Raw genomic sequence first — 21,979 nt, forward strand, 5'->3', positions numbered from 1 at the left:
TATTTTTAAAGCAGACCATATTAAGGTGATTTTTTTTTTTGTCAACAAAGTTAGATTTTGTTCTAATTAATTGGAAATATAACCTCTCCGAGAAAGGTGTGGTCGCAACTTTCCATATAAGTTTTAGTTTTTGTCAGATATTTTGTCACTTTCCCTGTAAATTATAAGGAAATTAGTGAGAAATTTATGGAAGATTTTAGGAAGTAACAATAGATTTAAACTGGTTAAACATATATTTTTTTGACATTAAATTATCAAACATTTAAATCATTCATAATGTTAAGTATATTTGGACGCCTCAGAATTATTTTAAATTAATTATCATGAGAACCTATTTTAAATAAATTGTCATTTCATTTTTGGTTAAATATTATATTGACTAATTTTAAGAAGACATACTAATGATTTGAAAAGTTATTTGCGATTAATATATTCAGTTAGAGTTAGGTGGCGGAAGAATTGTTGTGTTTGTTTATAGCTTTCATCAGACCTTCTTATACAAAACCCTAAAGTAAAAGACTTAATGACGCATTAATCATGTTACATTTAATACAAAAGTACTAATTAGGCTATGAAATAACATAAGATTAATTTGTGGAAAAAATGGAAAAGAAGCTTTTGATTAATTGCACGGCTTACAACTGTTAATGACGACACGTGGCAAAAGTATAACATAAGGCGGTGGTAATTACTCTGTTCCCGAAATCGGAAAAGAAACGACTTACAAAACACTTCATCCGTCGGATATTATATCAACCAATAGGAGCCGTCCGATCCAATCAAACCTTCGAATTACCGTGTGCGCACCCGCAGAGGAACAGTTCTTGTCTAACCCAGCGTCTTAGCAAATAAGCAAGGAAAGTGACATATATATATATACACACATATAGATAGAGAGATCATATAGTTTCTTGTATTTATATGTGATTTTCTGGAGATTAAAAAGCCCTAAAGACTCTCCTCCTCTCTGTTATCGCAATCTCTCAAGAGAGGATATTTAAGGTTCTATCGATTCCAATCAAAGCAAGCCATCGCTTTCTTTGTTCACAGAGATCGTCGCTGTGACTTGAAAAGCTCTGTGATCACGAGAGGTCTCTCTTCTATTAACTGATTTTGATTTTCACTGCGATCATCATGATCTTCTTGCGTATTGTTTTATATGTCTTTGTTCTCGTCTCTGTTAGCTTGGTTTGATTCTCTCTCTCTGTGATAACGATCGCCTAATGACTGTGTTAATTAGAATTACAGTAGTAAAACCCTAATTTTTTTACTGTTATATCCACTGTGATTGATTGAAACCTCGACTTGATTGTTGATAGGTTGAAGTTTTGATTTCAAGATCGAAGAAGTGATGGAGAACAGGGGGCAGAAACGAATGGAGGATGTGGAGGAGCTACCTGCTGATAAGAGAGCTTGTAACTCACAGGACTCTAGGTCAAGCTCATCTGGTGGCTCGTCTGTTCAGAGCCAGTCTCAAGAAGCAGCCAATGGAGCGAGCTCGGGACACGAAACCACTGACGCTGATATGGACACTTCTTCATCAGATTCTCCTTCTAGTCATTCAGATGGAGAGCCAGACAAGGAGGAGGAGGAGGAGGAGGACTACGGATCTTGCGATTCTGATGATGATGATGAAGAAGGTGAAGATCCGAGGCACAAGGCGCTTCAGGATGTTCAGTGGGGGAGATCGTCTGAGGATCAGCAGAAGTTGAGTTCTCTTGTGACGAGATTGAGTGAAGAAGTCGATCCTTCTTTGCAGTTGACTGGTCTTACGGAGCTGTGTGAGGTCTTGTCTTTCTGTACTGAAGATTCGCTGTCCACCGTTATGGCCGATACGCTTTCCCGGGTGCTTGTTAAGTTGGCTAATCATGAGAGCAATGCAGATATTATGCTGCTTGCTATCAGAGCGGTTACTTACTTGTCTGATGTTTATCCGCGGTCTGTAGCATTCCTTGTGAAACATGAGACTCTCCCTGCTCTTTGCCAGAGACTACAGGCAATTGAGTACTTGGACGTTGCTGAGCAGGTACCATTACCTTTTGGCACATGAGTCCCTTTTTTATTCTTCTTACACCTCAAAAGACCTAGTTTTGATCTGTGTTTCGTTGACTTGGCCAGTGTTTGCAAGCACTTGAGAAAATATCCAAAGATGAGCCAGTGGCGTGCTTGAATGCTGGAGCAATTAAGGCAGTGCTTTCGTATATTGATTTCTTCTCAACTAGCTTACAGGTTAGCCATCTGGAGAATGACCTTGCTATATCAAAATTTTGTTTTTTTTTTGTGACTTGGTTTAGCTCAAAGTTATTGATTTGAACATCGCATTTGTATCAGAGAGTCGCAGTTTCTACTGTGGTGAATATATGTAGGAAGCTTTCATCTGAGTCTCCCTCCCCTTTTATGGATGCTGTTCCAATTTTATGCAATCTTCTTCAGTATGAAGATCGACAGGTCAGAATGAGAATCAGTCTCTTCTTATCTTTTCTTAACTGAAAAAATGTTCTTCTATTGATAGTAATATGTTGTCCTTGCAGTTGGTGGAAAATGTGGCTATTTGCTTAACAAAAATAGCAGATCAAGTTAGCGAGTCACCTGAAATGTTGGATCAACTATGTAGCCATGGTCTGATTCATCAATCCATACATCTTTTAAACTTGAATGGCCGCACCACCCTATCTCAACCTGTTTACAATGTACATGATCTCTTCTTCTTTTGGATGATCGCCCTTGCTATATCGTTGCATAAACATAACATCTTTGTACTTTGGGGTTTGTGGCAGGGTGTGATTGGATTGCTAAGAAAACTATCTTCTGGTTCAATTTTAGCCTTCAGAACGTTATATGAACTTAACATTGGCTACAGACTAAAAGAAATTATATCCACGTATGACATTTCCCATTCAGTGTCTTCTACACATCCCAACAATACATGTTCCAACCAGGTATGAGTACTTTCGTAGATCACTCTTTAGTTCCTTTATACTTAAACAGAGGGATTCGTTTTTCTTTTCAAAATATTCATATCTCAAAGTATCTTTTGGTAGAAGGAATGCAATGATAGTGATTTTAATGTTGGTGATGAAAATCAATTTACTTCTCAGGTGCATGAAGTCCTGAAGTTGGTGATTGAGCTTCTTCCATCTTCGCCTGTAGAGGATAATCAGCTGGCATTGGAAAAGGAAAGTTTTCTTGTTAATCAGCCCGATCTCTTGCAACAATTTGGAGCAGACATACTTCCTGTTATGATTCAGGTTATTTCCGACATACAGTTGTATGGTATGTGCATATGAATTTTATGGTTCTCTCTTAAGAGTATGATGTAACTTGTGAATTCTTTATAGGTGCTAAAATCTGGAGCGAACGTATATGTTTCTTATGGTTGCCTATCAGCAATCCACAAGCTGACTTGCTTGAGTAAGTCAGTCGATTTTGTCGATTTACTGAAGAATGCAAACATTTTAAGGTACTTCGTTTTGTTTTCTACTTTTCCTTTTTCTGTTGAGAATTCCTTAATCCTGTTGTTTTCTAGCTAATGATATTTCATGATGCTGCAGTGTTTTGGCGGGCATTTTGTCAAGGAAAGTTCATCATGTGGTTGTTGTAGCACTACAGATTGCTGAAGCGCTTCTTGGGAAATACAGTGATGATTTTTTGAATTCGTTTATAAAGGAGGGTGTTTATTTCGCAATTGAAGCGCTTTTAAACTCGGGGCAACAGAATCAAGGATCAACTGACGGTTCAGAAGAGCATGTTCCGAAAGAGACTGTGAAATGCTTGTGCCAGTCTTTTGAAAGATCGAGTTCCTCTTCTTCACAAACTTGTAAGATCGAGAAGGATTCTGTCTACATTCTCGCAACACGTATCAAGGAGAGTTTCTTTGGACCTGAGGTATTCGACTCTCAGAAAGGCTTGACAGATGTTCTCCAGAACCTCAAGCACTTGTCTGCAGCACTTGACGATTTGATGACTGAACCTATTGATGCACATGCCCTGCACGATGAGAAGTTCTTCTCAGTATGGAGTCAAATCATGGAAAGGCTGAATGGAAGGGAATCTGTGTCCACATTTGAATTTACAGAGAGTGGAGTTGTGAAGGCACTGACAAATTACCTGTCTAATAGACTCCACCAAAGGAAATTTAGCAAAGGCGATTCAGAATGTGATAGTTTGCCATTTGTTGGTAACAGATTTGAAGTGTTCACAAGATCACTTTGGTCTGATGGCGAGGCAACTTCATCCGTATTAATAAAGAAGCTCCAAAATTCCTTATCTTCATTAGAGAACTACCCAATTGTCCTAAGCCAGTTTTTGAAGCAAAGGAACTCATTCGCGACTGTTCCCAATGGACGTAGCATAAGCTATCCAATCCTAAGAGTTCGTTTTGTCAAAGCAGAGGGGGAGACTTGCTTGCGTGATTACTCCCAAGACTTGGTCACCGTTGACCCACTTTGCTTCTTGGATGCTGTCGATCAATACATGTGGCCTAAAGTGCAGTTAGAACCTTTAGATTCCGTTGAAGAAAAAGATCAAGCTATGGAATGTCCATCTTCTCAGCTGCAGTCAACTTCTATATCTTGTCAAGGTGAAAGCTCAACCCATATGGAGATTGACAGTCCTAACGCATCTCAGTTGCAGGTAATTTCTAATCTTAGCCTTGCGGAAGTAGCATCTCGAACATTCCTTTTACCTTCAGGTTTTGCTTTGATTAGGATGGATTCAAAAATCTAGAATATGAGTTTAGAGGAATCAATTGTGTTTTAGAACAGAGTTCTCTGCTTAAATTTTTATTCTTAGCTGCACCACCATTCCACAAGTAGCAGTATTTTGAATTCAAGATGAGCATTAGGTAATGTTTCGATTGTTGGTTTACTTGAGAAGAAGTCGACTTGCTTAGTATCTTTTCTTCTCTCCAAGCTTCTTTTGTTGGTTACTATACTATATAAATTTATCTTTTGCGTCTTTGGACTTTTTCGTGTGTGAAGGGATCTCAAGAGGAAGACCAAGAGCAGCTTCCAGATTCAGGGGAAGATAATACTTCCTCATCTGAAGAGGAGGATGCGTTACCTGAGGAGGATGCGTTACCTAGACTTTTGTTTCGTCTAGAAGGGCTTGAACTAGACCGCTCTTTGACTGTATACCAGGCTATTCTCTTGCACAAACTAAAATCAGGAAGTGAAACTACCAACGATTCCAAGCTGAGTGGATCCCACACCATCACGTATGAAAGGGCCCCACAACTTGCAGAGTCTGATGAAAATCTGTTTCCTCTCGGATTTATGGACAATGACGAGTATCACCCGTTTTTATCCTTCTTGTTTGCTCAAAGACTTGATTTGCGCCACAAAGCAACAAATCCTCCTGCGTACGACATGTTGTTTCTGCTCAAGAGTCTGGAGGGCATGAACAGATTTCTCTTTCACCTGATTTGTCATGAACGGATAAATGCTTTTGGGGAAGGTAGGCTGGAGAATTTGGATGATCTGAGGGTGCAGCTTCGTCCTGTGCCATATGCTGAATTTGTTAGTAGTAAGCTAACAGAGAAGCTGGAGCAGCAGCTGCGTGATTCCTTTGCTGTGTCAACCTGCGGTCTACCACCGTGGTTTAATGATCTAATGGGTTCATGCCCTTTTCTGTTTAGTTTTGAAGTCAAAACCAAATACTTCCGGCTAGCAGCATTCGGTTCGCAGAAAGTCCATCATCATCCACAACACCTTAGCAGTGAAGGGCGCCCAGTAACTGGTAGTTTACCTCGCAAAAAGTTCTTAGCTTGCCGTGAAACCATTCTAGAGTCTGCTTCAAAAATGATGGAGTTGCACGGCAACCAGAAGGTGGTAATTGAGGTTGAGTACAGTGAAGAAGTGGGAACTGGTCTTGGGCCAACGCTGGAGTTCTACACACTTGTCAGTAGAGCGTTTCAAAATCCATACCTTGGCATGTGGAGGTGTGATCGTAGTTCCTTTGCTGGAAAACCAAAGGAAGACTCAGGATTTTTGGTGGCTCCTTCGGGACTCTTTCCACGACCTTGGTCAGATACATCAGCTGCTTTCCCAGATGTGCTACAGAAATTTGTGCTCTTAGGGACAGTGGTAGCAAAGGCTCTACATGATGGACGAGTTTTGGACATTCCTTTCTCCAAAGCCTTCTATAAACTGATTATCGGACAGGTAAATTGAGTCATTCAAAGTTCTCATTTTACATATCTCTTTCCAACTTTTATAAAAATCTTACGGAGTAAGTTTAATTCTTGTAGGAGTTGAGTTCATTTGACATCCACTTCATTGACCCTGAACTTTGTAAAACACTGGTGGAATTGCAAGCTCTGACACGTAGGAAAAAGGTTTTCTCAGAATCACAAACTGATGCCCGAGCAGCCAAGTGTGATTTGAGTTTCCGTGGAACAAATATTGAGGATCTTTGTCTTGAATTTGTGCTGCCTGGCTACACAGACTATGTTCTCGCTCTTCATTCTGCTAATGATATGGTAAGTTAATAATTCAGTTTTGTGATCACTTCTCTTTCTTAAGATCCTCGTTCGTTGTGTATTGATATCGACTCTGCTTCTCGTTCTAGGTAAATTTGGATAACCTCGAGGAGTATATCAAGGCTATTGTCAATGCAACAATATGTAACGGGATCCAAAAACAAGTGGAAGCATTTCGGTCTGGATTTAACAAAGTACGTAGAGCCATCACTTTAGCTACTTTTTTCCTCTACAGGTTTTAAGGTTGCTTATTATACACGTTCTCAGGTTTTCCCTATTGAACATCTTGGGATATTCAATGAAGAAGAACTGGAAACTCTCTTGTGTGGAGAACGAGATCTCTTTAATGTAAGTAAACCTTTAGGTTCTATGGTTCTGTGGTATCGTTTTCATAAACTGAGAAGCTGCCCTTCCTTTGCAGATGAATGAAGTCTTGGATCACATCAAGTTTGATCATGGATATACTTCTAGCAGCCCACCAGTTGAAAATGTTGGTCTTTTTTCTTTGAACTTACAACCCTTTTTTTGTGGATTAAACTATAAATGGTTCAATTGTTTTTGTATTCCAGTTGTTGGAGATTCTGCATGAGTTTGACAAGGATCAACAACGAGCCTTTCTGCAGTTTGTAACAGGATGTCCTCGTCTACCTCCTGGGGGCTTGGCGTCTCTCAATCCCAAACTAACAATTGTCCGCAAGGTTCACTCTTGATTCAAAGCTTCTTTATTTTGCTCACGTTATATGTCATACTTTCTCTCTCTCTCTGTTTTCTCATCAGCCTTCTGTTTCATTTGTTGTTGCAACAGCGTGGTAGCGATTCTTCAGAAACTGACTTGCCGAGTGTGATGACATGCGCTAATTATCTAAAGCTTCCACCTTACTCTTCCAAAGTGATATCTCTCTCTTCATCTTTTGTTAACCCACTCTCTTTCTTACTCATGTTGACAAAAACCGGTCTCAGGAAAGATCTAACTGTGTTGTGGTTCTGCTTTGTGTTCTGTCTTGTCTGTGTTTTGCAGGAAAAGATGAAGGAGAAGCTAATTTATGCTATAACTGAAGGCCAAGGTTCCTTCCATCTCTCTTAAATTAGCATCTTGTGAAAAATTAGCAGAAGCGGTAGGAGGTGAGAGAAGGAGAAGAGTGGACTGTTAGAAGAAAACAAGAGGATGCTCTTCTTAAAGTTTTCTTTTTTCTAGGATTTTGTACATAAGAATTTTAATCGGTAGAAATAGAAATACATTTTAAAAAGAAAACTCTTGATGGAAAAGGGTTGTATATTATAAAAAAAAGAATCACTTCAAAGGTTCTAATATTATTGGAGTATTAATTGACAAACTAATTTGCAGAATCACATGGTTACATAATAAAATTGACAACAATTATTTTATCTTAGAAACCATAGAATAAAAAAATGAAATAGTAATGCCACATTAATGAATCACTTTTTTGGCAATGCAATAACAAATTTGACAAGCGACTTAGTATCACCAAAAGTAGATGGGACGCCAAACACAAGCCCTTTTGAGATAGACCCAGTCCAGCATGAACTGCCTTCAAATTTGTCATCGAACGACAAGCTCAGATCAAGTACTCCAACATCTGTCTCCTCTTCTATGTCGTCACCACAATCGCAGTCGCTAATCGCTTCATCACTCGTATGAATGTCTACCTTCGTACCATCACGTTCAGTAGTATTTCTATTTTTATCACCAACTTGTTCCTTGACGAACAAGAATACATTCGCCCTAGTTGTTTCTCGGTTTGCAACGGCCTTTTTCACGCATGCTAGTGACATTTTCGAGCATGTTTTAGCCAGGAAAACAAGGGGTTCACCGCGGTCGAGAACCGAGGCTGACCTAGACAGTTCAGTGAGGAAATTGATTCTTTTGTTTGATGGGAGGTAGAAGAGTGGTTTGAGTGTGGTCTGATATTGAGCTAAAGAGCTTTGGATTTGTGCCCATTTGGTCAAGAAGTCTGTCTCAAGGAGGATATCAGCTAATAGGATGCTGCAGCTTATCCCAACTGAGTACCCACCACTCTCAAAGCTAGTCACCTATTAACAAAATTAAAAGAAAAACACCTCTTCATTACAAGTCCAAGAAACTTAGTTTTAATAAGGGAAAATTTTATAAAAATATCTCAACTAAATTTCGTTAAGCTTTTTAACACCCAAACTTTTTCGCTTCACAATTTTCACAACTATAATATAGGGCGTTTTTGACATATTGATCTCAGTTAATGTAAATTTAAGTAAATAGTTAAAGATTAGTTTACCTGAACATAGAACAATGGAGAGAATTGAGGATCAACTTCATTAATGTCTGTCCAGAAGACAGTCTCTGCTTCAGCTCTGCCATTGTCTCTCTTCACCATCTCAAAAAACTCCGGCAAACTCGCCGGGAACCTAGCCTCAACCAGCCTAACGCCACAGTCATTAGCCACCACCTCCAGACCATCTTCATCCGCCGCTGTTGTCTTCCTCCTCCACCTCAGTCTACCAGCAGTCATAGGATGCAACGTCAAGGCTCTCCCTAACGACTCCTTCATCCACCCGCCCACTAACCATCCTCTATCACCACTATCACCTGCATGCTTGTAATAGGTGACTATGTTTAATGTCCGCTGGAATATTCCTGCTCCCAAGGGATCTCCAACAGATATGGAGCGGACTTTACGGTGCTTGGTGACTTCCACCGGCGGGACCGTCTGTATTCCAGAGATCATCGACTTTTGGAATTTAGCCTCCATATTTGGCTCTTATTTGTGAATTGGCTTTAGATCGTCCTTTGCTATATTTATAGGAACATAAAAAGTTACTTGCATTAATTCAGACTGTTTACATAAATTTTACTTTATCCACTATAGAAAGTATACATGGAGTTTCTATGCTCATTCACCTTTGCAGTTGGGTGTAGTAAAGCAGTAGTAATATCTCATTCATCAATCTGTAATGGTTGCAACTGTATCATTGGCAACCTCTTTTATTAGCTGTCTGTCATGTGTGGAATATGTAACACGAGGTTCAAAACTATTACATGACATGTAATTAGTATTCGACTTAATTATATTATATGATTGATGTTTTAGTTTTTTTATATTTAAGAAGTTAAAGTTGTAAAATATGAATGATAAAGTTTTAAAAAAAAAACATTAAATTTATCAAAAGCAAAATTAAAAGGTAATAAATAAATGAGCGTAATAAAATAAGTATAGTAATATGTGAACTCAAGTTAAAAAAGAATAATTTTAAAAAATACAATTGAAGTACATGAATAGGTTTTCTAATGTTGCTTCGGCCCAATAACATAATAGGCCCACTAATTGAATCACTACCCGCCACTACAAAAAAAAAAAACGAGAAATGAATCGACGCTTGTGAAGTAACACCATGTCGGACGATTGCCGAGAAAACCACAGCTACCGCAAAATCAAACGAGCTAGAGATTCAACCAACGGTGTGGATTCCATCAGCTCTCTACCCGACGTGATCCTCCAACACATCTTCTCTCTAATCCCGACAAAATACGCAATCAGAACCTCCGTCTTGTCCAAGCGATGGAAGCACGTATGGTCAGAAACACCTTCTCTCGACATCGATTGCTACAGATACAAACCCGATTCGGTCTACGAAACCATAGCTAGAAGATACTCATCTCCCAAAATCACGACCTTTCGTCTCTCCATCAGCACCACCGAGGCTAAACCTAAACAGATCGACAGCTTGATCGAGTTCGCCGTGTCTCACAGCACGGAGAAGCTGTCTCTAGAGCTCCGTCATGCTTACGCTGTGGCTTACCGTTTCCCCGAGGTCTTCTTCACCAGCTGCTCTTTAAAACAGCTCTTTGTCGAATCGGGAACTATCGATACGATTCCTGGACACGTCACCGTGTCTTGGAGATCTTTAAAGACATTATCTTTGAGAGGCTGTGTGCTTTCTGATGAGGCATGTGCCAAGATCCTTTCTGGCTCTCCGCTTCTCGAATGCTTGACGTTGTTTTGTGATAAACTCGAGCGTCTTGATCTCAGCGAGTGTCTGATGTTAAAGAGGTTGGATGTTCAATGCTGGGAGCAAGAGCTGCAGATTGTGGCGCCGCGTATCAGTTTTTTGAGTTTGACTCATAGTGATGAGTCAAAATGTGAGTTAGCGGACGTCTCTTCTTTAACGGAAGCTAACGTGAACATCTACTGTTCCAGACGTCTTGGTTTCTTGTACGATGACTTTGGCGATCCGGAGACTGGTTTAGCTGATTCGCTTCAAGTGTTGATCCTCCAGACGCTTGAGAAGTTGCAGAGCGTGGAGAAACTTACTTTGTGTGGAGCTTTCTGTCTTCAGGTATTCTTTACTAAGTGAAATGATTAAATATTTTGCATTTGTCATAGTTGATTTTTTTTTTTGTTTTGTATTGTTTAGATCTTATCTCTTGCCGTCGTCTGTGGTGTTCCTTTTCCGATGTTCAAGAAGATGGAAGCTTTGACTCTTGAAATGGCTATCTATCCATCTATTGTTCCTGGTGTAGCAAAGCTGCTACAAAACTCGCCAAGATTAAAGACTATCAAATTTGAGACAGTTGACTGCAAAATGTTAGAGGTATATAATATATTTAAACATCAACCACACATTATAGACCATTATTATCAATCTTCTTCATTTTTTTTTTTGTGGTTCTAGTATTGTTATGAAAACATTGTTATCTTTATGCAGGAGACTCGTCTTACCAACTACTTGTATTGGAAAGGCTTGGAAACGCGTCAATGTTGGAAACCGAAAGATTTGGACGGCTCTGAACCGGAACTCATGAGTTCTGTCATGAAATTTCTGCTGAAAAAAAGTGGAGACGATTGGTATAAGGTTGGGAGTTACACTTTCTCACTAAACAAAAACTCTGAGTTATCTTTTGTCACTGACTTGACTCAAGACTGGTTCTTTCGTTGAATATTTTATTCGTATAAATATTTTTCTTATTAAGACGTTTTCTCTGTAATGAAACTATTTATATTTAATAGATTTTTTATTTGACTTTTCTTATGGATCGTCATATTCGAAATCGAACTTTTTTTGCAAGTAAATGGTTCTTTAGTCACCTTTATAACACATGATTTGAAGTCTTTTATCTTATACAATGTTGGATGTTCAATACTCTTTTTTTTTTAATCATGGACTTCCCTGTTCTGATAAGCATGTTTATTAGAAGCTTTATGTGTCAGATTGTTCATCAAATATATAATTCTTGTGCGGTTGTGCCTGGAATTTATGTTCACACATCACATTGTTTTCCTTTATCCTTAACCGTACTATTTTAAGTAAGGAAAATGCTACCGAGATCTCTATGCATCTCTTGTGCAGTTATTCTGAAGAGACTAATGCTTCATGATCAATGGTTCTTGTCATGTCATGCTTACTTGCTTAGGATTGTCATTTTTCAGTAATCAAAATTTATGTGCCAAAGTGGAGTTCAAAAGAGGTGAACTTAAGCAGCTGAGGGAAATACGGAATCTTTGGACATTGCCTTCTTAGGACAACAATGATCGAACCCACAATCTTGCAATGACTGGTCTTACGCCAGATGTTAAATATTCATAGCTAAGACTGACTTCTTTTTTTCCATAGCTAAGACTTCAACATCATAATAATATGTTACGAGAACGGCATAATAAGGAGTTGATCTAAGAGATGAAACATGAGAAAACTTGTTGGAAAACTAAACATAAGACTCCTAGAAAATAAATGTTTAAACTCAGTTCTGGAATTTTAAAGTAGAATAGAACAGAACAATATGAGTTTGTTTTCAAAAGATAGTTATAAAAATCAAAAACAAATTCAAAAGCTTAAGATCTTGGCTTCTCCTTCTTCTCCTTGAAGAGGGCCAAAAGTGAAACACCAGAGACCTTGACGACCTTGAACCGAACTCCAGGAATATCTCCCACGGCATGACCTTTACGCCCAAATCCAGCAATCAACACCTCGTCCTGCGACAACATTAACAAACATTGAATAAATATTCGACAGAAACCAATAAAAGCTTTAAGGATTAGATGAGAAGGGCTGAGAATTTACATTTTCCTCAATGTAGTTCAAGCAACCATCGTTGGGGACAAAAGCGGCAATCTTCTTTCCGTTCTTGATAAGCTGAACTCTAGCACACTTACGGATAGCAGAGTTAGGCTGCTTAGCCTCAATACCTCTGCATGATAAAACAGAAACATACTCATCAACTCTGCTACATATACTAAAAAGCAGATGAAAAATCAAACTTGGGCTTACATTTTCTCAAGAACGATACCCTTGGCGTGGGAAGAACCAGCAAAAGGCTTCTTCCACTCGTTGCCCTGATGGGACTTCTTGTACTGCTTGTCAGCCCACCTCTGATTAATCCTAAGCCTTTTGAGCTTGCGCCCTGCTCCCATTCCCCTTGTCTTACTGTATCAAATCATCACAACAACAACAAAAGCATTTAATGAAAAATGAAGAAAAATATGCAGAAGGTCCAACACTCATTCAGCAATTCAACTCAGTAACTTCATTTTCAAATTCATCACGCAGCAAACAAAAACTCAATAAAGACATTCAGCTTCAAGATTATATATAGGATACAAACGAGAACCTTCATATCTACAGCACCAGAGCAACTTAAATATCCAGTAATCTACCACATGGATTCTACTATAACTCAAAAATTTCCAGATCAGCTCGATGAAACGCTAAAAAGAGCTAACAGAGACAGAGCATATGAAGACTGTAAGAAAGGTGAAACGTACCCCATGTTTGTGGATGGAGATGATGATCAACAGCAAAGAGAAGCAGTAAGGAGGATAAGTAGTTTTAAAGCGGCTGCGAAAACCCTAACCCTAGTGATGCCAGTGACCTCCCTAATATATATGTCAAACCGATTTATAAATACTCGGCCCATTAACAGATAGGCCCATCATGATCCAAACTGAATTTTTTTCTTTTTAAGTCGCATTTTACATTCTAGAAATTGTAGTGAATATTTTTGTCAATGGTTTTCTACTAAGCTTGGAACATAAACAGAAAAGTTTGTGAATTTTGAGGCTAATTCACCCAATTATTAATCAATTTTTTTTTATTCAGTGCATCTGTCTGGATTACACAGGCTTAAGGTAATAGTTTGTATCATATAACAAATATTGATCAGCTGCTTCTTTGGAAACATGATAATGATATACAACAAGAAATTGGTAGCACATTCAAATGAAAAGACAAAAGAGTTTCTTCATTGGGATTGTATCAAACTCTCAATATGACAGAATCAAAAAGCAGAGTCAGAGTTATTGGATTTGCCGAGCATGATATCTTTGGCCTCATTGATCTTAGAAGCGAGATAGTGACTGCCTCCAGCGTCCGGGTGGTTTGCTACCATCACTCTCCTGTGCGCTTCTTTCACCTTCTCCGCCACCACTCTCTCCCTGCATTATTATGGTAAAACAAACACACAAAAAAAAACTCAGTCAAATCACTAGAGAACAACTACTTTAGCAAAGAGTAACTTGCAGGATAAGATTTATTAAACTACAAACTAACTCTAGCTGGTATCAGCCTTTGATGAAATGATCTTAATACCATTTTTCAAATCGAGGTGCAAACTAAAGAAAGAAGTAAAGACAGACCTGACTCCAAGGATGAGAGCAGCTTCACGGCGTGTCATGGCAGCTTGGAAACCACCTTCGTAAAACTTGCGCATTCTAGGCACGATTGGCCTTGCCTTGAAGGCTTGCCAAGCGAGTATACCATATCTACCAGCTATAGCAGCTGCAGCTACTGCAGCACCTGCAACCATTGGCGTCGCCTGTGTGTAACCAACAAAATAAACATCAGATAACAAAATTTTTAAAAAAAAAAAAAAGGAACGCACTTGGAGTTGGAATCAAAAAGAAACATTCTCTCAATTGCTTTCACAGAACCACAGGTTTAGATCAATCTCTCTCTCTCTCTCTCTCTGTTATAACCTCAGAAGAGGTGACAGGTAGAAAAAAAAAGGGATTCGATTCAATATCCACCAAAATGATTTTCCACGAGCGTCCAGCGATAATAATGATGAAGAAACAAAGAGATAAGATTTATGAACTTACCATCGTTCACCGTAGCTTTGAGCCGAAGAATCTACACAGAAAAAATCGGAATAAAACAAATGAAAATTATTCTTCGATTCTCTCTTATCGGATCGGGGATGGGTTTTAGGGTTCTTGAAGAGGAAAGAGGAAAACAAAACCAAACATAAAAAGATCTCTCTGCCCTCCTCCTTGTCTTAATTCTTTTAATTTTAATTTTTATTTTTGCGTGGGGAAGAGGTCGGTTTATCTGGCCGGTTAAGTAAGTCAAAGTCAATACCTTCTTTCTCCTTCAGAGGACTCGTCAAATGTAATTTCTCATCGTTATAACCTGCTCACCGTTTTATTAAATAAAATTCAGGTATAAGACTAGGAGTTTTGTATTTGATTATTTACGAGGACTAATTAAGAGTAGAATACAAAATTACAACCTCGGATTTTAATTCATACAAAGAATAAAGTAGGAGGGATTCCAATATAAATAAATCTCTTCAGTATTCAAAGAAACAAACAAAAAGCTTGAATTTAACGTTGTTCGAATAATAATTTTTTTAAATTAAATAAATAAATGACAGGCGTTTACACTGCTGCACAAGGGGGAGAGGGGGTGGAACACATAACAAACATGACACAACTCATCTCGGACAGATCAATAAAATGGTAATAAATATATGACAGTAACAGTAAATACCCTCAGCTTCCTACTCCATTGGTCACGCCGACTTCCACCTTAGGCGGAGCTGAGAACCGTCTTGGTTTAGGCAATGCAGGTGAACTCGGATAAGAGAGGCGTTTCTTAGCCGATGCCTTGTCTCCAAAGCCGCCATCGCTCTCCTGCTGTGTGGTACTACCACTTGATGGTGGGCTCTGCGGCTTGTTGACCCTGGCTCTAGCTGATTTAGTTGGAACCATATAGCTCGGGAGAGTCTGTGAGCCAGCAAGGCTCTCGTCGTCTCTTACTGATGAACCACCGATGCTGTGTCTGCGGTTCCTCTCGGATAGGGCCGAGATTGTGCTTTTGGCGTCGTCCTCGTCTTTAGATTTTCTGGAGGAATGGTTTAGTCTTGAGGGAGTTGGAGGAGAGAAGAAACTGTTCTTACGGTTTATAGATTTTGTGTCATTGTTTGGTTCTTCCAATGGCCGACCAGCCATCCATCTCTCTAACCAGCTCCAGCCCCAAGTAGGATTGCTCGGATCCATGAACATTGGGTTTCCTGATTTAGAATTGTTCTTCCAGTTTTGCTGCAAACATGAACATATGAGATTCATCACAACTTTCAAACAAACCATATATCCAACTCTAACGTATGTGTTTCAGTATTAGGCTACATTGATTGATATACCTGATGAGAGTATGCATAAGCCAATGCTCTTTCCCTTCTCATAGTTGCCTCGTACTTGCTCAGCAATTTCGCTTCAACTTTTTCCTTTGACTGAATGCTATCATCCCAGTTACCACCGTTCTGAGAGCAGCAAAAGAAACTATTAGCATAAGGCCAACAAGACTTAAAGAAAATTGATTAATGGTGTCAGTAAGCAACTAAGCATAACTTATGACAGTGAATACTAATGCTTCAAAACTGAGATATCACCATGGATGTATGAGAGAGAGAAAGAGACCTTCAAGCCAGCAAGCTCTTTGGCATGCTTCTGAAGGAGCTGTTTCTGACGAGCCTGGTTCTCTTCGGACATCCTGATTCTCCTAGCTCGGATTTGAGACTGTACACGAGAGAGTGTCTGCATACATTTTAAAGTGTTTGCAGCTTGACGTTTAACAACGGATCCTTCCATCAGTAACTTAAGCCTAACCAAACCCCTCATTGCCCGCAGTGCTCTTCTCGCCTGTAATTACACAAGACAAAGCGTTATACTCCCAACAAAGAAAGTCAATAAGGAGGAACAGCAAAACAACCCGACAAAATCCATGTTTTCACTTTTAAAGTAGAAGAACATAAAATGAAAATATACCAAATAGCCTCTAAATACAGTCTGAATCAAGATTGCAGCCGCTTCTTCGTTCGACTTCCCAGGAAACCGAGTGGCTGTAGCACGACGGCGAACCACCTCAGGAGGAGCAGATGAAGAAGGGACTACTACTGCAGGAACATCAGTCGTCGAAGCATTCACAGCATTTGTTGAAGGAGGGGAAAGATTCTTGTTCTGTTCAACAATCACTTCAGCTACTCTCACTTCAAGAGGAGGAGGAGGAGGAGGTAACGAAGGTTGTCTGGCGTTATCTGGCTGGGGAGGAGGGTTAGAGACTACACCATTAGGGCTCTCAGGCGATTTGTGTTTCGACTTGTGAAAAAAAACATCAACGATGTCAATACACACGAGAATATGAATCATTATATAAAATTCACAAAACTATTCATACCTTAGAATTTGGGCTGAAAGCTTTCTTAACGCTAGAAAACCATTTAGCTTTTTTGCCCATACCTCCTGTATGATTGATCCTTCTTCACATTGATTTAAGTTATAAAAAAAGTTAGTTCAAAGAAACCTTAATGAATCTAGTTGTGATCTCTAATACTCTCCTCAGCTAACACCAAATAAGACAATTAGCTTAAATCAATGAACTCAACATTTCACCCAAACGCCACGAGATACCACGATTATTGCCAGATCTCCATATCTATGAGCTAAGCTCTTCAGTTCAACTCAACAATTGATCTTGAACTAAGGAACAAAGAGGAAGAAGCGTACCTGCGGTAGAGAGTGTAACACCAGATCTGTTAAGAAGTAGGAGAGCTCCAAAAGTCTTCAAGACTGAAAAAAAAAACAACGCCTTCTCAACTTCACATGCCGAGATATAGAAGATAGAGAGAAATGGATTCAAAGATGTGTGTTGAGTATTTGTGACGGTATGTCTGTCTATATTGGGCCGCTCTGTGGGGCCCCGCTTTCCTTTTTCTCTATTAACAGCTTGGTTAATTACTCTATTTTAAAAAAAAAAACAAAAAACTTGTTGTGGCAATGTGATTAGTTTTGGAATCCACACAAAAAAAATTGATAAGTCTGATTTTTATTCAAAAAAACCATTAACTTATCAACAATGTGTAAACAAACTAAGAACTACTATGTTGAATTTTTTAATTAACCTTTTCTGAAACGATGTTTGATGAACCTTAACAAAAGAGATACGAATTAATTAAAGGCTTAAAGCTTATCTAGATATATGGGTGGGCAGCACTGGGTGACCGTCTAAATTTTAAATAACTTTATATTGTAAAGATCGGTCCTCTACTTCAAGCTAAAAAGCCTATAACTCAAAATCGTTGAAAGTTTTTATTCGTCTTCAGCTAAAAAGCCTATACACTATCAATAATTTATCGAATGAATTCAACTGCAGAACTCGTGTATGTGAGCTTATGTACACGCTTGCATAATTAGAAATAGAACCGACAAAACATGTCAACAAATATATCCACCACCAGTAAGACAGCCTTTTATCATTTTAGAAATGCTCTAATAAGCCAGCCACCATATAACATTTATATTCTTTGGATTGACAAAATATCATGAAAACTAATTGATCATTGTTCTCCATATCCTGTCCTGTGGACATATCCACCACATTTCTAAGTAATTTTCCAATGAATGAACGAACATTTAAAATTATTTGACATATAACACATAAATTCATGCAACAACATATATTTATCAGGACAACAATTAGGAAACTGTAGAAAAAATCTGTAACACATATCCATCAGATAAACAGATTTTAGTTCTTTTTCAAAATTTTATATATAGTTCATTATATCCAGAGAATACCGCATTGACATACAATGAACTAAGATGATTGCCATAGTGATTAGTTTTGTCCAATGGATAGAATATGAGCCTAAACCATTGACTTTTGGTGTCAAGCCCAACAAGTTTTCTTATCTGCTGCCAGCTTGTACCAGTCTTCTTATAGCACCTCCGGAGTTCTAGCTAAGCAGTTCTAAAAGCACACATATGTGTATGTAATTGTGGAATCTAATATATTAAAACAGAAGTCATGACTTCTTTTCATGTGTAATTTTTTTAGTTTAGACCATTTCTAGAAAATATCATATTTTAGATAAGTTCATTATTATATCTTTTAATATCTTTATCTTTTTATTTGAAATACAAATGAATATATTTAAAATATTCTAACAAAATCTTTGTAAAATCTTCTTAGAATGTTTTTAAATTTACTTTCGAAAATTAGTTAGTTTTAATTTACATTATCATAAAATATAATTAGAAATTAGAATTGAATATATTTTTGGTTCATAAACGAAAATTTAAATTAAATGAAATTAATTCATTTCAAAAAAATATTTACTAATAATTTTTAAAGATTTTGTTAGAAATAAATATTTATTTCTATTTTTATTTTTCAAATTTGTTTTCTAATAAAATAAAAATCATGATTTTTTGATGAGTGATATTTTTATTTGGACCATCATTTAATTTTTCTATTAAATGTATATCACTAATGCTAATATATATAATCTTTTTAACTACTTTAATAATAATATCTTTTATATCTTTTATTTTTTAAAAAAAAAAAATTAATTCTAATAAATCTTTTAAAAAGATTATAATAAGATCTTAATTGTCATAAACTGAATATAAATATTTTCAACTAATTTTGTAATTAGTAATGAAATGTTACTAAAAGAATACAATTATATCCTATTTTATCAATTTTATAATAATATTTATCATTTTAAATTAAAAACGTTATATTGAACAAAATATGATAAAATTATTTTAAATTGATAAGTTAACATATTTTATTTTCATAAATATAAAATATTTATGCTAAAAATATAATTTGTTGGTAGAAGGGGTTAATATTAGTAAACTATATAATACATGTATAAAAATTTAACTTAATTAAACTTTTTAATATACAGTAATTTATTATATAAAATTAATAAACATTAAAAAATTACTAAAAAAATCTAACGATTTGAATTACGGATCATGATTATAATAAATTAAATACAAAATTGTTTTCATATATGTTGTTTCATGCATTAAAAATTTTAGTTTAGTAATCAAACGCAAATTCAATAGGACAAATAAATAATAAGCAACATATATATGTGATGATTTTAATTTACAGCATGAAAACTATAAAATTATTATATTTGACATAATTATACAAACATTTAAATATGTGAATAACATTAAAAATATATAATAATTATGTAAAACAAATATTTATATATATAAAAATGTGAAAATATATATCCGCACGGTTGTGCGGGTGGAAATCTAGTTATAAATTATATTTGAAGCTAATGTTTAAAAGTAACATCTATGTAGTTTACAAAAAAAATTGGCAAGCTCATATAATTAATGGAAATAACTTTTTGTCAAGGGTCGAATGTATTTTCTATGTCATGCTTTTGCTTTAGTGTGAGTTATTTTTCTTGGTATGTTATTTTGGTTTAGTACTAAATTAAGTTGTTCAATCTAAGTCTCCTCAACTTGAATAACTCACTCTTTTTTTTTTACTTTGAATGTTTAGATTATTAATGAGTATAAAAGCCAAACAAAAAAACTTTGAAATTCGATTCGGTTTAGTTAGTAGGATTAGATTGCACATCTACATGAATATTTTGTTTTGGTTATAAGTGGCTAAAAAGAATATATATATATATATATATATATATATATTTCCATATGATTTTTTTTTGTTCTTTGAGAGCAATCGGCAATTGTATTTTGGGTAGATACTTGTTCATGGGTTAGTGAGGGAATCGAAAAAAAGAAAGAAAGATAGGACTTGAATGCACTTTATGTTTTAGTCATCTTCAAAGTGGAGAAGCAGACAAAATCGTTTCCGGCTAGGTCTTGCCGCAAGTCTTTCGATCCCTATCCACCCCTTCCGGTAACTACGCTATTACCTTCCCCCATCTTCGTTCGTTTCGGCTTGTTTCTAATCTCAAAAATTAGGGCAATTATCGAGATTAGCTTCAGTTTCTGAATGTACCGTGTAGGGACTTTTGGAGCTTCGAAATTAGAATCTGTTGTAACTCTGTTAAGTTGTTAATTAATCTTGTCACAGGCAAGATTTGGCTCTATAGAGATTGATCCAGACACTGTGCGGCCTCTCAAGAAGCGGCTTAAATCCGATGATGCTTGTATTGTTTGTGAAGTTTCAGAAGAGGGAGCATCAAGTTGTTCTTGGGTTGACTGTCTTCTTCGGTTTCATGAAGAGTGTTTGACTCCTGAGTTCGGTGGTAGTGAGGATCTCTCAAGAGTTCTCATCAACCTGAAGAGGAAGAAGAAGATAAAGTGATAGAGGACGAGGTTGAAGCATCAGCTGAAGACGATGAGAGGGTATCTGCAGATGACGAATCAGTGAAGAGGATGTGAGTGAGCATGTGGCTTCTCAGCCGAATACATTCAGGTTATTCCTTTTTTTCTTCTTTCACTGGAACATGTTCATACAAATAGTATCTTCCCTCATTGCCACACTAAATGTAGAAAGTACAATTACCTCATGGGATTTGCATGTTCATTGGCATCTGATAAGCCTATATCCTCTATTCTCTCTCCAACATGTCGAGCAGTCGTCGTAGCATTCACATCATCTGTCAAAAAATACTAATTCTTCAATGTGTAATGTTCTTCTTTTCAAACAAAACATAGCAGTTTCCTATATTCAGTTAACTTGTTAAGTATGAATCAACCTTTTCATCAAGCTTCATTTAGCTGACAGATGGGAGCATCTTCTGGCCCAACTGATGTATGGGATTACATATGGCAGGGCTCTTTAAAATACTTTGACCAATTGAGACCCAACATGTAAATATAAGTATACAAGTTTTTCTTTGGTTAGAGTAGAGCATTGACGGTTTACCTCCATTAAATATCTAAAAAGCAAATTATAATAATTGATTTAAGTAATTAGTTTATATTTACCTTTTTAAATTTGAACCAATATAAAAGTGACATTTGGTTTGTGAGTTTCTTATAAGGTTCTTCAAACATCTGATTTTAGAACCATTTCTGGCATTCTTCTTATCTTTTTGCATTTTCTGATTATTTTTAATTCCGAAAACTTGTGTTAAAACTCTCCGCTGAAAGTTCTCTTAAAAGATTAAAATGTTTTTAAGTTTTTAATATGATTACATATACACGATATATAGTTGATGTATCCCAAGCAGGATTAATTGAAGAAACCATAAAAGATGGGTGGATGTGAAAGTGAAAGGAGACGCCTAAGAAAACACAGCCATGAAATAGCTGTAGAGATGGATATGGACCCATTACAATTTATGGTTTACGTAGACGCACCACGAAGGTCTTAGACAAAAGAACATTTATGGAGTCCTAACACATATAGTATATAAAAGTGTAAATAATATATATTTTCAATTTCTATGATATCGCTCCTCTGGCGTATTTTATAAATAAGTATAATTTGCATGTCGTTGATAAT

The 21,979-nt window shown here is 36.9% G+C and overlaps 6 protein-coding genes and 1 long non-coding RNA gene across 9 annotated transcripts; 3 read left to right on the plus strand and 4 right to left on the minus strand.

Moving 5' to 3' along the window:
- The first annotated feature begins 852 nt into the window (after window positions 1-852).
- LOC106428863 (E3 ubiquitin-protein ligase UPL4) lies at window positions 853-7,825 on the plus strand. 2 transcript variants are annotated; one of them, XM_013869622.3, is made up of 17 exons: window positions 853-1,091; window positions 1,320-2,026; window positions 2,119-2,229; window positions 2,332-2,448; window positions 2,532-2,690; window positions 2,778-2,939; window positions 3,099-3,248; window positions 3,339-3,460; window positions 3,552-4,632; window positions 4,980-6,161; window positions 6,248-6,478; window positions 6,568-6,672; window positions 6,746-6,826; window positions 6,900-6,968; window positions 7,048-7,176; window positions 7,284-7,367; window positions 7,497-7,825. In XM_013869622.3, exons 2-17 carry the CDS (start codon window positions 1,352-1,354, stop codon window positions 7,560-7,562), a joined length of 4,524 nt encoding a protein of 1,507 aa, XP_013725076.2. In that variant the 5' UTR covers window positions 853-1,091; window positions 1,320-1,351; the 3' UTR covers window positions 7,563-7,825. The 2 variants fall into 2 exon arrangements, with proteins under 2 accessions (XP_013725076.2, XP_013725067.2); XM_013869613.3 differs by having other exon boundaries at window positions 7,284-7,825.
- LOC106428879 lies at window positions 7,770-9,423 on the minus strand. Its single transcript, XM_013869632.3, has 2 exons — window positions 8,752-9,423; window positions 7,770-8,530 (listed from the first exon to the last, which is right to left on the minus strand). Exons 1-2 carry the CDS (start codon window positions 9,223-9,225, stop codon window positions 7,916-7,918), a joined length of 1,089 nt encoding a protein of 362 aa, XP_013725086.2. The 5' UTR covers window positions 9,226-9,423; the 3' UTR covers window positions 7,770-7,915.
- A 197-nt stretch (window positions 9,424-9,620) lies between these two features.
- LOC106428835 (F-box/LRR-repeat protein At5g02910) lies at window positions 9,621-12,159 on the plus strand. Of its 2 annotated transcripts, XM_013869594.3 has the most exons (4): window positions 9,621-10,810; window positions 10,889-11,065; window positions 11,180-11,326; window positions 11,902-12,159. In XM_013869594.3, exons 1-4 carry the CDS (start codon window positions 9,866-9,868, stop codon window positions 11,902-11,904), a joined length of 1,272 nt encoding a protein of 423 aa, XP_013725048.2. In that variant the 5' UTR covers window positions 9,621-9,865; the 3' UTR covers window positions 11,905-12,159. The 2 variants fall into 2 exon arrangements, with proteins under 2 accessions (XP_013725048.2, XP_013725041.2); XM_013869587.3 differs by lacking the exon at window positions 11,902-12,159 and having other exon boundaries at window positions 11,180-11,499.
- A 40-nt stretch (window positions 12,160-12,199) lies between these two features.
- LOC106428854 (40S ribosomal protein S23-2) lies at window positions 12,200-13,359 on the minus strand. The gene is made up of 4 exons (XM_013869602.3): window positions 13,234-13,359; window positions 12,740-12,895; window positions 12,533-12,659; window positions 12,200-12,444 (listed from the first exon to the last, which is right to left on the minus strand). The coding sequence occupies exons 1-4, from the start codon at window positions 13,236-13,238 to the stop codon at window positions 12,304-12,306; spliced, it is 429 nt and encodes a 142-aa protein (XP_013725056.1). The 5' UTR covers window positions 13,239-13,359; the 3' UTR covers window positions 12,200-12,303.
- Window positions 13,360-13,541: 182 nt separating this feature from the next.
- LOC106443010 (mitochondrial import inner membrane translocase subunit TIM14-3-like) lies at window positions 13,542-14,771 on the minus strand. The gene is made up of 3 exons (XM_013884630.3): window positions 14,566-14,771; window positions 14,104-14,282; window positions 13,542-13,902 (listed from the first exon to the last, which is right to left on the minus strand). The coding sequence occupies exons 1-3, from the start codon at window positions 14,566-14,568 to the stop codon at window positions 13,746-13,748; spliced, it is 339 nt and encodes a 112-aa protein (XP_013740084.1). The 5' UTR covers window positions 14,569-14,771; the 3' UTR covers window positions 13,542-13,745.
- A 297-nt stretch (window positions 14,772-15,068) lies between these two features.
- On the minus strand, window positions 15,069-17,439 carry LOC106428825 (protein IQ-DOMAIN 2-like). The gene is made up of 6 exons (XM_048768016.1): window positions 17,251-17,439; window positions 16,922-17,003; window positions 16,513-16,842; window positions 16,165-16,386; window positions 15,888-16,007; window positions 15,069-15,786 (listed from the first exon to the last, which is right to left on the minus strand). Exons 2-6 carry the CDS (start codon window positions 16,979-16,981, stop codon window positions 15,238-15,240), a joined length of 1,281 nt encoding a protein of 426 aa, XP_048623973.1. The 5' UTR covers window positions 16,982-17,003; window positions 17,251-17,439; the 3' UTR covers window positions 15,069-15,237.
- A 2,799-nt stretch (window positions 17,440-20,238) lies between these two features.
- On the plus strand, window positions 20,239-21,061 carry LOC125592689. Its single transcript, XR_007328483.1, has 2 exons — window positions 20,239-20,422; window positions 20,600-21,061. It is a non-coding gene; the product is annotated as an uncharacterized LOC125592689 (long non-coding RNA).
- Window positions 21,062-21,979: the final 918 nt, after the last annotated feature.

This window comes from Brassica napus, chromosome A3, assembly GCF_020379485.1.
Source record: "Brassica napus cultivar Da-Ae chromosome A3, Da-Ae, whole genome shotgun sequence".
In the NCBI taxonomy this organism is placed as follows: domain Eukaryota; kingdom Viridiplantae; phylum Streptophyta; class Magnoliopsida; order Brassicales; family Brassicaceae; genus Brassica; species Brassica napus.